The following is a 10,993-nucleotide window of genomic DNA, read 5'->3' as shown; positions in this document are numbered from 1 at the left end:
CAAACTAAACGACATCCGGTACAACTCTATGCTGCCTCGGCATGTTGTGGCAGTACATGGTATTACATTGAAGGTTCGCATTTGGATAGAAACATAAAAAAAAATGTGATAAAGACTGACTTCCGAGTCTTTTTAGTGCTCTTTTGCGTCATTTCCCGAGCGAGCACATCTGTCTGCCTTCCTGTCAACGCTGGCGTATGCTAATATATATATATATTTTTTTTTGCATTGGCCTGCGGGGGCAGAGATGGTGGAGCCCTACGAGATGGTTAGCAGATGTCTCCTCCATCATGCGAGTTCAAACGTAGATGTAGCGTAGCCGCAGCGTGGACAAGTCTTTAATAATAACTTAAGAAGTGGACCCATTCTGGCTTTGATCAATCGGGCCGCCTGCTGAGGGACGGGCTGGGCTGGAGGCTTGCTGGACCTTGCAAGCCCGGACAAGGTGGTCATGCTTTGTTAAGACAAAAAATGCCCTATGAGTAATTGTTCAGAGGATGAAACACAGCAACATTTATTGATTGATTGTCATAGAGCTCAGCAAGTCTGGGCATTGATGAAAGATATTGGACTTAAAATAGATGTTAATTATATCATTATTATGTATGGCTTGATAGAAAATAACATACCTTCTAAAGATAAAGAACTATTTCAAATTATTATAACTGTTGTCTGTGTAAAATTGTGGAAAACCAGGTGTATGAAGAATATAATAATTGATAGCAACACCGTGTTTAGACAAATTCTGTTTTTTAAGGAAAGAACGAAATAAGGATAAAAAGAAGCTTTTCCCCTGGCATATTTTACAGTTGTAAAATGTTTCGGACGTTTTGAATTTTGTGTGTTTTAATTGATCGTGTACCTTGTGTGTAAATAATGTTTTGTATTTTGATACTTTTTGTAAATGATGTGAAACTGAATAAAGTTTTTGTAAAAATCGTAAAATGATACAAGGTCAACGTATGGGGGAAGGGCAGTTGAGTGACGTTACTGACACGACGAGGAGAGGTAGGACTCAGACGCAGGATAAAGGTAGGCCACAAAGGCAGCAGGTTTATTTCCGGCCAACAGCTGTCTACTCTCAACTTGAGAGTAGAAAGGGGAATCAAAAAGTGGAGAACTAAAAACGCTCCACTGGGGAGGAAAAAACAGGCAAAAGGTACAGGGGACAACAAAAGGCGCTCCGCTAGGGAGGAAACAAGGCTCAAGGCACAAGGGGTAACTAAGGGCGCTCCGCTGTGGAGAATAAGGCACAAAAATAAGGCAAAACAACAAGGCAACAGGAACAAGGACTCGAGGACTGTGGGACGCTTCCATGCACTGACTGTGACACTTCGGCACTGAGGGTAGAATGTGGGTGACTTTTATTGTCAGTCTGATTGGTGGCAGGTGTTCGTAATCATGGGCGGGGACCGGTGATTATGGAGCGGCAGGAAGGGTAAGTGACCTGGAGTGATAGGAGAGTAAGGATTTTCACAATAATACAGGAAACATGGATAACAAAATAAAAGCATGGCCTGTCACGCAGGTGGCGGCGTGACAGTACCCCCCCCTCAATGGCCGGCTCCTGACGGCCATCCGACCCATAGAGTCCAAAAACAAGGGCGGGCGGAAGGGGGCACGGAGGTGGGAACACGGCCCACCCCTCCGTCCCAGACAAAAGGGCAGTCCAGGAGGGCGACCATGAAGCCAGACAAGGGGCCGTTCAGGATGTTCCCGATAGAAGAGTCCGCGGGCGGACTTGACGTGACTTGGCGAGGCGTAGCAGACGTGGCGTGGCAAGCTTGGCAGACTTGACGAGGCGTGGCAGGCTTGGCAAACGTGGCAGAATTGGCGTGACAGGCTTGGCAGACTTGGCGAAACGTGGTAGGCTTGGCAGGTGTGGCAGGCTTGGCTGACTTGGCGTGGCAGGCGTGGCAGACATGACGAGGCGTGGCAGGCTTGGCGTGGCCGGCTTTGGCTTGGTCGGCTTTGGCTTGGTCGGCTTTGGCTTGGTCGGCGTGATGCAGAGACTTGGCGTGACCTGATGCAGAGACTTGGCGTGACATGATGCAGAGACTTGGCGTGACATGATGCAGAGACTTGGCGTGACATGATGCAGAGACTTGGCGTGACATGATGCAGAGACTTGGCGTGACATGATGCAGAGACTCGGTGTGGCTCAGGGTCTTGGAGATGCGCCCGGCGAGACTCAGGGGCTTGAGGCGGTGACTGGCGAGGTTCAGGAGCGAGAGACTCAAGGGTGACCAGGTTGACTGCGGCTGAGGATGCACTGGTCGCTGATTGGTCCAAAACGTGATCCCTACAATCTTTTCCCCAATCCAGTATATTCCCGGAGTTCCAGTCAATTCGGGGGTTGTGTTGACGTAGCCAAGGGTGTCCCAGAACCAAAGTGGGTGACGAAGCTTGGATTACGTGGAAACGGAGATTTTCGATATGTTGTCCAATTCGTACTTCCAGGGGTTCGGTGATGTGGGTGATGCTGAAGAGCTCCTTGCCATTCAGGGCTCTGGCCTGGATGATCCGGTGAAGGGGTTCGGTGGTGGCTCGTACTTGCTTAACGAGGCCCCAGTCCATGAGGCTCTCGTCGGAACCGGAGTCGATGAGTGCTGGCATGTCAATGGTCATAGCATGGTGGCGTATCTGGGCTTGCGTGATTCTTTGTGTCTTAGCAGGTCGGGGTGACGAGGAACTCACCGGTGCACCTCTTTTCATGGTGCAAGTTCCCACCAGATGACCAAGTTCACCACAGTAGAAGCAGCGGCCTTCTTGGCGGCGACGCTGTCGCTCCTCGGTGGTTAACTGGGCCCGACCAAGCTGCATGGGTTCCTCCTCGACGTTAGGCACTTCCCTTGGCGCTGGTCGGGGAGGCATGATGAGCTGTGGCATTTCTGTTTCCATTGGCGGTGAAAAGGGGGTTGGTTCCACCCTTCTATGGTGCCCGCTGGACTTGGTCAACTCTCGTCGGCGATGATCAGCACGAATCGCTAGGGAGATCAGAGCATCCAAGTTGGTTGGAAGGTCCACGGGAATCAGGAGTTCTTGTATGGCGGGTGAGAGTCCTTTCAGAAAGTGGTCCTGTAACACTGTGGAGTTCCAGCCACTGTTTGTGGCCAAGGTGCGAAAGCGGATTGCGTAATCGCTGACGGGTTCTTTGCCTTGTTGGAGCCGGCTCAATGCTCATGCCTTCTCTCGGTCATTGTTGTCGGGATCAAAGACCTGGCGCAAGGCGGCTTGAAAATCCTGTACATTTTGGCAGACCGGGGAGCCCCTGGCCCATTCCGCGGTTGCCCAGGTCTTGGCTCGTCCAGTCAGGTGGGACACCATGAAGGCTACCCGGGACCGAGCTGTGGAAAATGCCTGTGGTGAGTGTTCAAAATGGATGTCACACTCCGTGAGAAAAGTCTGACATTGTCCAGGTTCACCGGAGTATCGTTCTGGGGAGGCCAGTCTCAATCCTACCCCGGTGAATGACGTGGTCGGGACAGAGAGTTCGGGGAGGGGTAGCTGTCCGGTGGAGGCTGGAGCTCGACGCCGCGATTGGCTCACCAGTCCTTGGACCTGGCTCGACAGCTCCTTCAGCTCCGAAATCACGGCTTGCTGAACCTTTTCCTGGTTGGCAAGCCGGAGCTCAAGGCTCTGCAGCGCAGCCTCGACCTTTCCTGCTGGGTCCATGCTGGCCGAAGTGTACTGACACGACGAGGAGAGGTAGGACTCAGACGCAGGATAAAGGTAGGCCACAAAGGCAGCAGGTTTATTTCCGGCCAACAGCTGTCTACTCTCAACTTGAGAGTAGAAAGGGGAATCAAAAAGTGGAGAACTAAAAACGCTCCACTGGGGAGGAAAAAACAGGCAAAAGGTACAGGGGACAACAAAAGGCGCTCCGCTAGGGAGGAAACAAGGCTCAAGGCACAAGGGGTAACTAAGGGCGCTCCGCTGTGGAGAATAAGGCACAAAAATAAGGCAAGGCAACATGAACAAGGACTCGAGGACTGTGGGACGCTTCCATGCACTGACTGTGACACTTCGGCACTGAGGGTAGAATGTGGGTGACTTTTATTGTCAGTCTGATTGGTGGCAGGTGTTCGTAATCATGGGCGGGGACCGGTGATTATGGAGCGGCAGGAAGGGTAAGTGACCTGGAGTGATAGGAGAGTAAGGATTTTCACAATAATACAGGAAACATGGATAACAAAATAAAAGCATGGCCTGTAACGCAGGTGGCGGCGTGACAGTTACTCGCGGCAAATTTGGGTCACCTGTCCTCTCTCACGTCCGCAATGTTGTAATAAGAATGCCCGCTCCGCTAGCTGGTGCATCAGTTGTGCTTTGTCGTCTACACTAATTAGCATAATGTCCGGCCGGGGTAAGGGAGGAAAAGGACTCGGGAAAGGAGGCGCCAAGCGTCACCGCAAAGTTCTCCGCGACAATATCCAGGGCATCACCAAGCCCGCCATTCGCCGTCTGGCTCGACGCGGCGGAGTCAAGCGTATTTCCGGGCTTATCTACGAGGAGACCCGCGGTGTGTTGAAGGTCTTCTTAGAGAATGTCATCCGTGACGCGGTCACCTACACCGAACACGCCAAGAGGAAGACCGTGACCGCCATGGATGTGGTCTACGCTCTCAAGCGGCAGGGACGCACTCTCTACGGTTTCGGCGGTTAAAAGTCAATTCGGCTTTTCATCAAGAAAACAAAACGGTCCTTTTAAGGGCCACGCATATATTCTACCGAGTTCACATTCCATGTATTAAAAAAAAAAAAAAAAAAAAGTGAAAATGTGACATTGAAGCTGTTCCAGCAGATGGCGAAGTTGTACATGTTTTTATGTGAGACACTTTTACATTTTTATACAGAATCACCATGAAAGTGAGTAGGTTTAACTTCCCTATGTTTCCTATTTCGTTTCCATATGAGCTCAATCGAAATTACCCAATTGAATTAAAAAATGTTTCCATTGTGGGTCGTTGATGTGTCCTAAACAAGCTGTACGATTGGAGGATGGAATGCAAAGATATGATTGGCTTGATAAAAACCTAATGAAAAATAATTATTTCAAACTATTATAAATGTGTGAAACTGGGAAACCTGGCGTGTTACGTCTATTAAGAATAGTAACACCGTGGTCAGGCGGATCCTCTGTCATATAAGAAATGGAAAAAAATAAGTTTTTTTCCTCTTGGCACATCTTAAAATTGTAAATCATTGAACTAAGTGAATTTTGTGTTTTAAATGATTGTGTACTTTTAGTGTGAATAATGCTTGCTTGTTTTGTACTTGGTATTTGAATCTTGTTTTTGTAAATGACGTGAAAGCAAAGTTTTGTAAAATAAAAAACGGAACGCTCCCTCACACCTTCCCCGAAAGTCTCATCAAACTTGAATGATTTTCAGTTAAAAACGTCGAATGGCCTCTACGCACATTTGGGCCAAAGAGGCCTGCTAATGAATCATGTTCGGTGTTGAATCCAGAAGAAACAATTTTATTTTCCAAACAAAGGACTTGACCGCGCGATCATGACTGGCCTCATTCGGTCACAGTAAGCGTCCAGATTTCAGCCAATCAGAAAGATGCGCTGGCACAGTTTAATTTGCATTTCGGCGTCCATAAGAGCTCAGGCTCTAGCTGAGGCGCCTCATTCGGAAACGGTCGCCATGCCTGAACCCGCCAAGTCAGCGCCCAAGAAGGGCTCCAAGAAAGCCGTCACCAAGGCCACCGGAAAGCCCGGCAGGAAGCGCAGAGGTCGCAGAAAGGAGAGCTACGCCATCTACGTGTACAAGGTGCTGAAGCAGGTCCACCCGGACACCGGCATCTCTTCCAAGGCGATGAGCATCATGAACTCGTTCGTAAACGACATCTTCGAGCGAATTGCCTCCGAGGCTTCCCGTCTGGCTCACTACAACAAGCGCTCCACCATCACCTCCAGGGAGATTCAGACCGCCGTGCGCCTCTTGCTACCTGGCGAGCTGGCCAAGCACGCCGTGTCCGAAGGCACCAAGGCCGTCACCAAGTATACCAGCTCCAAGTAGACTACTTCAGCCTTTCAATAACTCAACGGCTCTTTTAAGAGCCACCCACTTTCTTTAAAGAGTTTTCCTTTGAGTATGTTGTTGAGATGATATAAACAAACTGATACTATCAGAGAAATTTAATACTTGTACTAAATGGTTTTTGAAGTGTTAAAGTCTTTAAATATCTTAATTGTACATGGAAAAATAAAGAAGTTATGATAATTATAGACTAACTTTTTATAGCTGAAAGTGATTCAATAAGTCAACCCTTTTAATGCTACTGAGGAAAACTTATAAAAGGGCCGCAACTTATTCCATACCATTCTATATCTTTTAGTTGGTAAAAAAAAATAAATTCTTTTAATAATCGCTGAATGTGTGCCAAGACAATAACCCGGACGTGCAGTTACTAAGTTTTCCAACAGATGGTGTAGTGTCACGTGTTTTCACTTTGCGGAGATTTCTGCGTTTAATTTATTTTTTTACTTTTACTCCCTACATTTGAAAATATTTCATTTCACTATGATGAGTTTAATCGAAATGAACCAACTGAATTAAGTTTATTTTTGATTGTTGGTCGCTGATGTGTCCTGAAAAAGCTGTACGGTTGGAGGATGGGATGCGAACGATAAGGAACGCCCCCTCACCCCTTCCCCAAAAGTCGTCTCTACTAGAGCGATTTTAAATTTAAAAACGTCAAATGACCTCTACTCACGTAGCATTTACACGTTTGGGCTAAGGAGGCGTGCTAATTAATCGTGTTTTGGATTTAATACAAAGTATCTTTTACAAGAAATCATTTTATTTTCCAAACAAAGGACACGTGATCATGAATCGCCTCCTTTCGGTCACTTGAAGCTTCACAGTAAGCGTCCAGATTCCAGCCAATCAGAAAGACGCGCTGGCACAGTGAAATTTGCATTTCAGCGTCCATAAGAGCTCAGGCTCCGGCTGAGGGTCTTCATTCGGAATTCGCTACCATGCCTGAACCCGCCGCCAAATCATCAGCGCCCAAGAAGGGCTCCAAGAAAGCCGTCACCAAGTCGGCCGGCAAGCCCGGCAGGAAACGAAGGAGCAAGAGAAAGGAGAGCTACGCCATCTACGTGTACAAGGTGCTGAAGCAGGTCCACCCCGACACCGGCATCTCTTCCAAGGCGATGAGCATCATGAACTCGTTCGTCAACGACATCTTCGAGCGCATCGCATCAGAGGCTTCCCGTCTGGCTCATTACAACAAGCGCTCCACCATCACCTCCAGGGAGATCCAGACAGCCGTGCGTCTCCTTCTGCCTGGCGAGTTGGCCAAACACGCCGTGTCTGAGGGAACCAAGGCCGTCACCAAGTACACTAGCTCCAAGTGATTTGTTCCACTATAAAACCCAACGGCTCTTTTAAGAGCCACCCACTTTCTCCAAAGAGTTTTTTTACCTTTCATTTATGTTTAGATACTGTTGCTACTAAAGAAATGCAATACACGACGTGCTGTAATTACAATGTTTAAAGTAATTCTAAAACGGTACGAAAGAATTTTATTTTTTTTTCTAAACTTTTAAATGTACCAGTTTAATAAATGTACTTTAATCATTACTAAAAGTAGTTTGTTCTTTGATGGCAACTGTCTTTGTATTAAAAAAAAAATATATATTTCTTTTCACATGAAACATGTATTGCATTAGAAGGTCTAACGATTGTGGTCATCTGATTTTGCATTAAAAAAATATAGACACGGAGGTAATGTCTTTTTTTGTAAAATATATATGTATATATATATATATATATATATATGGAATATCACAAAGTATTAGACAATTGGGGAAAACCAAGGTTCAACCGAATTATTTGAAAAATGAACAATTGTGGCACTCCCAGTATGAACATTTAAAATAAATGGACCATGGGGACATGTTATATTATAAGTTATGTATTATTACTTTTGTCAGTTTAGTGGTTTCGTTACAACCACAAATTTTTTTTTTTTTGCGTTAACAGAATTGTGCCAATGTGCAAAGTATGCATATTTGAATAAACAGTCCTGAAAAGCAAGTAAGGAGGCCTGTTCTATTCTTGAGCAAATGGAACATTTCAATTAGGGTTTCTAACAGTCTCAAATTATATAAATCGTCATTAGAACATAAATTCAAATGACCACATTTTCTTTGTGTAATAGAATAAAATGTAAAGTTATTCAGCAAAAAATAAAAATAAATCAAAGGAAACAATTTTATTCACAAAAGCGATTTATCAGTTATATTACATCAATTAATATAACTTATTTAAAATTACATGATGGATCTGTTGCTCCATTCTAGAAATCTGCATGTTTGATTTTCTTGTTTGCACTGAAATACACGAAAACTTGAATGATTGTTCTCATGCAAAATGTTATTGAAGCACTTAAAGTACGGTGGACATAGGAAAATTCAGTGTGTTTGCTGCCACCACAAAAACGTCGTCTTGCTCCGAAATGACCATCAACATACGCATGTTTATGCTTTGGATACTTGGACAAACATGTTTTGTCAACCGCAAAACAAACTTTATTGCTATGTCAACGATTTCCAATCTTTGAGAGGTTTATCAAGTGAGGAAAGTTAGCAAGCGTCGTTAAGAGGCGCAGTTTGGAGACTGTACAAAATAAATGGAGCCAGTCAGCGAGTTAAAAACCATTTCAATGTGGGCCAATACTTGTTTTCGATCACTTCAAACCAATTTGGGTGTTTAAATTAATGTCTAGTGTCATTTTTCAGCGTTTAAAATGTGACCAGAAAACACAACATGAACGCGCATTGACCGCTGACTGATTGCTTGACTCTCCACGGTTCTCATGCGGTGCTTAAATATCGCGTCTCTCTCGACCATCAGCATTTTGTGTGGCGACAGAAAGCGAAGAATAAAATGGCAGAAGTCGCTCCAGCAGCTCCTGCTCCGGCGAAAAGCGGCACCAAGAAGAAGGCGGCGTCCAAGCCCAAATCGCCTGGACCCAGCGCCAGCGAGCTCATCCTCGAAATGGTGGCCGCGTCCAAGGAACGCAATGGCGTCTCCCTGGCCGCCCTCAAGAAGCATCTGGCCAACAAAGGTTACGACGTGGAGAAGAACAATGTTCGTCTGAAGACGGTCATCAAAAGCATGGTGGCTAAAGGAACTCTTGTCCAGACCAAGGGCACCGGCGCTTCCGGCTCTTTCAAGATGAGCAAGAAGACTGATGGGAAGCCTTCGAAAGCGCCCATCTCTAAGGAGAAAAAGTCTCCCGCTAAAGCTAAAAAGGTCGCCGTCAAGAAGGCCGCGGCGAGCAAGAAGCCCAGCGCCAAAACAACCACAGCCAAAGCCGCTGCGAAGAAGGCCACCAAGAAGCCTGCGTCGCCCAAGAAGCCGGCCAAGAGCACAAAGAAGGCAGCGACGACGCCCAAAAAAGCACCCACGCCCAAGAAGGTATCCGCCGCCAAGAAGGCGCCCGCTAAAAAGGCCGGCAAGCCCAAGACCGTCAAGAAGGCTGCACCCAAGAAGAAGTAATCCAAGCACAGCAGCTCACAAAAAACAAAAAACGGTTCTTATAAGAGCCACCCACATTATCTTTAAAGAGCAATTATATTCGTTGTGGTGCATTACTAAATATGCGGTCTTTTGAATACGGTACTCATAAGAAAAAAATATGGGTGAATATATATATATATATATATATATATATATATATATATATATATTCACCCATATTTTTTATATTTTTATATAAAAAACATCATTCATTTTATATATATTTTTATTTATACAATAAGTCAGGTCTTTCATAAATGTAAGAAAATACTTTTAGATGCACGTAAACAATAAATTTCACGAGCGAAAACAATACTGTGCTGGTTTCACGCGCGTTCTTGGTTGGCTTCCAGTTGAACTCTGTGCTGATTGGTTCAATTCAAATTCATGTTGACCAATGGTCAAGCAGCGCGGGCTCTTCCGAAACGCACCAATCAGGGACTGTCGCACCCGTATAAAATCTGCTGCTCGCCCGGGCTTCAGGCATTCAAACTCATTAAACGAAGATGGCAAGAACCAAGCAAACAGCTCGCAAGTCTACCGGCGGCAAAGCCCCCAGGAAGCAGTTGGCCACCAAAGCGGCCCGCAAGAGCGCACCGGCCACCGGCGGCGTCAAGAAGCCTCACCGTTACAGGCCCGGCACCGTGGCTCTCCGCGAGATCCGCCGCTACCAGAAGTCCACTGAGCTGCTGATCCGCAAGCTGCCTTTCCAGCGTCTGGTCAGGGAGATCGCTCAAGATTTCAAGACCGATCTTCGTTTCCAGAGTTCAGCCGTCATGGCTCTCCAGGAGTCCAGCGAGGCGTATTTGGTGGGTCTGTTTGAGGACACCAACCTGTGCGCTATTCACGCCAAACGGGTCACCATCATGCCCAAAGACATCCAACTGGCCCGCAGAATCCGCGGAGAGAGAGCTTAAGCTCAAACGACATTACAAAGGCTCTTTTAAGAGCCACCACAGCGCCAACTAAACGAATAATTACTTCCTGGTTCCGCTTGTAAAATGTGTCTGGTTGATTGTTGTGATTTAGTTAATAAACTTCGATGCCTTATTTTTATGAATAGTTTGAAGTGGTTTTTAAGTTTTAAAATTTAGAACTGTAAGATGCACTTTATATACAAACACTACTGACATGTCACTTAAATTGACTAGAACATAGCAAACTGGGAATACCGTCAAACTATATTCCAACAAATTTACTTATCTAATGTGGGCCCATGTAGCTCAGTTTTAAGTGTTTCTGTAATGTGACAAAATTTTTAAAACCATATGTGAAAAATTTTACACGTGTATTGTGTACTTTTGTGCAAAATTTAGTTTTTCTTTTTTACAGAAATTTATCCGGTTTCACATTTACCAAACGGATTCAAATATCAAGTAGAATTTTTTTTTTTTTAACACAGTATTACAATCATTTCGTTTATCCAGGCTCAGCAATAGTTTTACTGAAATA

The 10,993-nt window shown here is 45.7% G+C and overlaps 5 protein-coding genes across 5 annotated transcripts; all 5 read left to right on the top strand.

Moving 5' to 3' along the window:
- The first annotated feature begins 4,333 nt into the window (after nucleotides 1–4,333).
- LOC144002505 (histone H4) lies at nucleotides 4,334–4,718 on the top strand. Its single transcript, XM_077497806.1, has one exon. The coding sequence runs from the start codon at nucleotides 4,354–4,356 to the stop codon at nucleotides 4,663–4,665; it is 312 nt and encodes a 103-aa protein (XP_077353932.1). The 5' UTR covers nucleotides 4,334–4,353; the 3' UTR covers nucleotides 4,666–4,718.
- A 934-nt stretch (nucleotides 4,719–5,652) lies between these two features.
- Nucleotides 5,653–6,074, top strand: LOC144002545 (histone H2B-like). Its single transcript, XM_077497863.1, has one exon. The coding sequence runs from the start codon at nucleotides 5,654–5,656 to the stop codon at nucleotides 6,026–6,028; it is 375 nt and encodes a 124-aa protein (XP_077353989.1). The 5' UTR covers nucleotide 5,653; the 3' UTR covers nucleotides 6,029–6,074.
- A 343-nt stretch (nucleotides 6,075–6,417) lies between these two features.
- On the top strand, nucleotides 6,418–7,784 carry LOC144002544 (histone H2B-like). The gene has a single exon (XM_077497861.1). The coding sequence runs from the start codon at nucleotides 6,991–6,993 to the stop codon at nucleotides 7,369–7,371; it is 381 nt and encodes a 126-aa protein (XP_077353987.1). The 5' UTR covers nucleotides 6,418–6,990; the 3' UTR covers nucleotides 7,372–7,784.
- A 1,106-nt stretch (nucleotides 7,785–8,890) lies between these two features.
- Nucleotides 8,891–9,520, top strand: LOC144002543 (histone H1.3-like). Its single transcript, XM_077497860.1, has one exon. The coding sequence runs from the start codon at nucleotides 8,906–8,908 to the stop codon at nucleotides 9,518–9,520; it is 615 nt and encodes a 204-aa protein (XP_077353986.1). The 5' UTR covers nucleotides 8,891–8,905.
- A 527-nt stretch (nucleotides 9,521–10,047) lies between these two features.
- On the top strand, nucleotides 10,048–10,601 carry LOC144002433 (histone H3-like). Its single transcript, XM_077497654.1, has one exon. It carries the CDS (start codon nucleotides 10,048–10,050, stop codon nucleotides 10,456–10,458), a length of 411 nt encoding a protein of 136 aa, XP_077353780.1. The 3' UTR covers nucleotides 10,459–10,601.
- The last annotated feature ends 392 nt before the right edge of the window (nucleotides 10,602–10,993 follow it).

Source organism: Festucalex cinctus, chromosome 15 (genome assembly GCF_051991245.1).
Source record: "Festucalex cinctus isolate MCC-2025b chromosome 15, RoL_Fcin_1.0, whole genome shotgun sequence".
NCBI lineage: Eukaryota > Metazoa > Chordata > Actinopteri > Syngnathiformes > Syngnathidae > Festucalex > Festucalex cinctus.
The sequence above is the reverse complement of the archived record's forward strand: the minus strand, read 5'-3'. Positions and strand labels throughout refer to the sequence as shown.